This window comes from Haplochromis burtoni, unplaced genomic scaffold (assembly GCF_018398535.1).
Source record: "Haplochromis burtoni strain Fernald_Lab_line unplaced genomic scaffold, NCSU_Asbu1 Contig_1560, whole genome shotgun sequence".
NCBI lineage: Eukaryota > Metazoa > Chordata > Actinopteri > Cichliformes > Cichlidae > Haplochromis > Haplochromis burtoni.
Genome location: NW_024583921.1, coordinates 16,863 through 22,034, shown reverse-complemented (window position 1 = coordinate 22,034; position 5,172 = coordinate 16,863). Strand labels below are relative to the sequence as shown.

Below are 5,172 nucleotides of genomic sequence, written 5' to 3'. Positions count from 1 at the left end.
CAGACAGGACTCCGCACGCACACACACATAAAATAAATAAATAAATAAATAAATAAAAAAAATTTAAAAGTTGCCTCAACAAAAGGGCACTTTGGGCACTCATCAGGAAAGGGGCGGGTGCTCAAGCCCCTCTAGCCCCCCCCTCTGCACGTCCCTGCTGTGTACGTGACAAATAAAATTTGAATTTGGATTTACCAAATTGTTTGTCCATAGTTCACCAGGTTTGAACTAATATCTCCAAAGATTAACTTAAACAATTCAAAGTCCAGGGCTCTGAACTCTCACCGACTCTTTGTAGCGGAGCACCGCCTGCTCTGCCCGCTGCAAGCTCTCCTCTCTCTTGTTTCTGGCTCTCTTGATCTTTTCCTCCGTCTCTCGGTGGCTGCTGATCTTTTTCACCAGCATAACCACGGATCCGACAACGCAGGTAGCACCAGTGACCAGAGCCACTGCCCACTTGTCCATTTTCACTCCCTTAGTAAACTGTTCAATATTCTGCAAGGCTTGCATTTTTGTCCTGTTGCTGCAAACTCGACTAAATGACAAGTGGACTTTACACACGGTTGTTTAAATGGGACAGGCTGACCTTTGAGCAAAATACATAGGCGCGTTAAGCAAGTAACAGCTCCTACTTTAATAAAACAATGACGCTCACTCACTGCGCGTGCGTACTCCCAAATAACACGGCACTGTGAATGACAGCGTAAACAAAAACAACAAATATGTGTTGAAGTGCGTGTGCATCCAAATTAATTACAGAAAGTCCATTTAAGACTTCTCCTTAGAACGATCACCTAAACATTTTCACCTAAGTTCTGTATTTTATAGTGATTATTATCATTTTTATATTAGGATAAAGGAGAGCCGACCGCTTACTCGCTAACTTCCTATAGCCTCTTTTCCTCTTTCTGCACCGCATCAGCTGTTAGCTTTCCGTGACCCGGAAATTATTCTCCCTCCGGAACAACGGAGTGTTTCGAGTTTAGTTACTTTTGATATTATTAAATATATAACTATATTAACAACAGTTTCAACCTTTATTATTGTCACGATGATCATGTCATAATTCCGTTTAATATATGAAACATTTTACAACAAAAAAAATCAACAACAACCCCAAAACAAAGCCCCTCCCCCCCCCCATCAGAGATCTTCGGGGCAGGTTTGAAAGATCAAATCAAATGTAATACGGCTTATAAAACAGGAACTATTTATTTTATTCGTTTATAAATATCAATGTCAAACCACTACATTAGAAAAATAAATGGTTTGTTTTAATGTCATTAGCAGATGAACAATACACATACAGTGAACGTTATGGTCATTTTGGGCTAATAATTTCTTTGAAATGTCCTTTTTTTCCATGGTGGGCCGATTGCAAGCTGTACCTCAGAAAGTTTTGGTAACCCTCAACAAGCTTCTGGCATAGTTCTGTCTGGATATTTGACCGCTTTTCTTGTCTAATTCTTCTCATGTCTGCATATATTGTATGTGTACATATTTAAGTATTTCACATAGCCTGCTTGTTTGTTTGTTTACTTGTAACCGTTTGAATAAATTTGTGACTTTTTTGTAATATTGTTTAGTATGCTTTTTGGTCTTTTTATTGTCTGTGAGGTTATTTTGGTCTATACAAATAAAGCAGACTTGCCTAATGATTTCACATTTTATTTTCTCAACAAGATCTAGCATGTTTGCTGTTATGGATATAAAGAAATATAAAGCATAGATGGGGATAGCAAGACAAAAAAAACACATGGTTTATTAAATGAATGTATGAAAGAAAGATGAAAAATGAAAGAGTTAGAGTTCCTAAAGCCTTTAGGAAACAATCAAAGACCAAAATAAACACAAAATGAATAGACTGTACTTGTACTACTAAGATTCATCCACCATTTATGACTCGATTAGCTCATTATTACAGGAAATACTCAAGTTAACATGTCTCCTCTGAAGTCTGCAGCCTCTCCTGTGAGACTGACAAAGAAAGCAGCTTTACTTCTTGCTTTCTTTGACCAGTTGTTCCACTTCCTTCATGAGGCGCAGGCAGAGCTCATCCTGCCACGGCAGAGCAACACACTGAACCGCCACAGGTAGACCCTCGCCACCGGTCACTGCCTGAACACAAAAACACACTCCTGTCACTTAACGCTTGGCAGCTGGACACACCACAGTCTCCTTCATCCACCTACTGACAAACTCTGAAACTACTAATACATTGTGTGTATATCTGCATGGCAACAAGGAATGTGACAATATTTCTAGTTACAATAGTCTGATACGTTTCGTTTCTTGGTTTTGTGTATGGATGGGCCTTTTACATGTTGGTGTTAAAGAGTCTGTTTTATCATTATACCCACCACCACCACACTGGACATCTCTAAGTACATAAATGCTCCCGGAACCATGATGTAAAGTCATGTAAAGGCAGCTGGTTTCCCTATCTCTTATACAGCATTTTCTTTAATAAAATGCAAGAAAAAAATGCTGGTTTCAATGTTCCCAGTCTAAGGGCTTTTTAACTTTAACATATTGTCAAAGTTTTGGTCATCTGTTTGTTAATTTGTTGGTTATTTAGTGGAGATGCTTTTGAGTGCCCATTGTGGTTTCTCAATCCAACTATTAGAATAAACAACCAACACTGTGAAAACACTTAAAAAAATTCTCTTACCCAATCGGTAACATTCAGAATAAAATTACGTGCCTCACAAATGTTTCACATGATGTTACTTATCAGGGCTGCAATATAGAGCTGTTGCATTAATTTAATTGCCATTTTGAAATACACAGAGGATTTGGGGAATGGCATCAAGTAAAAGGTCCACTGATCTCTTACTGACACTATTGATTGGTCACCCATATTGGACATTTAACATTAGTGAAACAGGTCAACAGCTGTAAGTTCTATGGCATCATAACATTATCGTGGTCATCACAGTTCTATCCTGTTAAAGAAGCTCAGAAATGACCTCACTTTTAGAAAACCTAAGAGCGCTAACTTCCACTAACAAGCCAGGCTGGTCCAGGACAGAAAGATGCAGGTGACTGAAACCCCCCCAGAAATTTATTCTATAATAAATTCATCTATAGTTTAGGCTTCACATCCGTGTCTCCTGAGAGATTATGCCTGCATGAAAACCTAGTCTTACAGTAGATCCAGCTCCATATATTTCACCAGTCTTCCCTCACTGGTATGTTTCACTTACCTCTTTTAAAACCTTGTCAAATTTGTCGGGATAGTGCTCGAATTCTTCCTCATCCTCTGCAGTCACTGTAGAAACAGTGACTACACCGGCAGGAAAGTTTAGGAGATTGTAGACAAATGTGTAATTGGTATTGACTGAAAAAAAAAAACATTGAATGATGAAGAATACTGAAAGAGAATTCTTTCTTTAACCCTTACAAATTTTGTTACCATTTCATGAACTCATGATTTGGAAATTTTAATAAAAATGCATTCACATTGCCATTTGTCTTAATGTTCTAATCTACATGTAATTCTCTTAACTGAGTAATCTCTATAGCAATGGTGGGCAATTAATTTTCCCAAGGGGCTACATGTGAAACTACAACTGCCTTGGAGGGCTGCACTAATAAGTGGAACTTTGTGAATCTTTAAACAAAACAGCTCTGGATGAATGTTGCTCTCCATCTGGCTTGAAAGAAATTGCAACTTTCCCATGAAAGCCTTCATCAAGTTGTACAAATGCCTGCTATTCAGCATCGCAGGGCTTTGGAATGTCTTTGCCTTTCTTATCACAACACCTCCCAGTGTATATTTCAATGCAAATGTAACAAAGTCAGCTCCAGTTCAAAATTTCAAAAATTTGTCCGTGTCAGGTTTGAACCACAGCAGAATGCTCTCCATAAACTTAGTACACCGCTTTCCTCGGGACTTCACTGAATACTAAGAGGGAATGTCTTGTAAAAACAAAAAGATCCCAAAATCAACACTACTTTCTGCATCATGTTTTTTTGTATGTCAGGTGACATCCTTCAGGGGTAACAGACTAGCATCTCTCAGAAATGGCTCTTCCAAAATAAATGACAGGAAAGCTGTAATCTCTGGAACATGTACATTTTAGAAAACTAACAGTCACCTAAAAATATTTCTGATCTTATTTGTGACTTATGTTTAAAACTAAACATCTTATAGTTTACCTTGAGATTACAATTTGTTGAAAACAAAGTGACGCACAGACTATGCTGTTTTATTGTACTCAGTGTACCATACCTGAGGTTTTGCCACAGTATAAGAAGTTGTAGGCTGGTCCAATCACAGGACACAGCAGCACGTCAATGTTGCAGCTCCTCCAATGTGCTATTGTCTCTTGAATGTAGTCCTAAAGAAAACACAGGAAATCTCAATTTCTCCTTCAGACTTTCATACGTGACCATGCATCATCAGCTGACAGTACCTCAACAGCAGCATGTTGCTTCCACAGCTCAGGAACAGATCTAAAAATGAAGCAGAACGTTTGGATATAATTCCTAGCACATGGAAATGTAACAAAGAAACTGAGATTCAAGCACAAATGAACAAATATCAAGAATACTTTCTCACCCAACTCCACAAAGAGCACTCATTCTGGCAGAAGTGTGAGGAGACTGGGGTAAAAAAAAGTTTCTTCAGATTAAACTGTCAAGATCAAACTGATGTATGAATTCATATACATCTGTCAGAAGACGAAACAACGCACCACAGGTTTGAGGAGGAATGAAATTATTTTCTTCAACCACTTAGGAAGCCTGTATACAAAAATTTGTGGCTCCAGACAAGGGTCCACAGGTCCCCCCTCCCTAAAATTAAAAAAGGAATCCTTGGCACATGGGAAAGTAATCTGGTCAGAGAAACTGAAGTAAAAATTACTGTAATGGTTCCAAAAAGAAGCACAAGCCCATGTGCCCTATAGATAATGTCAGAATGGCGATGTTCACTGGTTAGCGCTGAAACAAAAATTACATTTCTAGCTATTAGATGATGTAAGTTAACAAGAACATATTAAGTAATTATTAAAACAAAAAAAAAAAGATCCAACTCACAGTTTTTGTAGCAGGGTGGTAGTTCCATCTGCCAATAAGCCCCTAAGCCACAGCTCAGGGACAATTTCATCCATCTTCAGTGGACAGTAAGGGACAAACTAAAGACATAAATAATATTAAAGACATATG

The 5,172-nt window shown here is 38.2% G+C and overlaps 2 protein-coding genes across 2 annotated transcripts in view; both read right to left on the bottom strand.

The window, feature by feature from the left end:
- The window catches only part of LOC106632720, an 11,890-nt gene extending 10,968 nt beyond the window's left edge, over window positions 1-922 (bottom strand). The window contains exon 1 of the mRNA XM_042217050.1: window positions 286-922. Within this exon, the coding sequence (XP_042072984.1) occupies window positions 286-510 (225 nt within the window). The 5' untranslated portion in view covers window positions 511-922. The remainder of the gene's footprint in view (window positions 1-285) is intronic.
- A 654-nt stretch (window positions 923-1,576) lies between these two features.
- The window catches only part of LOC102291451 (vitamin D3 hydroxylase-associated protein), a gene marked incomplete in the record, with an annotated part of 8,488 nt that continues 4,892 nt past the window's right edge, over window positions 1,577-5,172 (bottom strand). Inside the window, 7 exon segments of the mRNA XM_042217051.1 lie at window positions 1,577-2,118; window positions 3,207-3,340; window positions 4,235-4,343; window positions 4,419-4,458; window positions 4,565-4,608; window positions 4,701-4,800; window positions 5,044-5,141. Of these exon segments, the coding sequence (XP_042072985.1) occupies window positions 1,996-2,118; window positions 3,207-3,340; window positions 4,235-4,343; window positions 4,419-4,458; window positions 4,565-4,608; window positions 4,701-4,800; window positions 5,044-5,141 (648 nt within the window).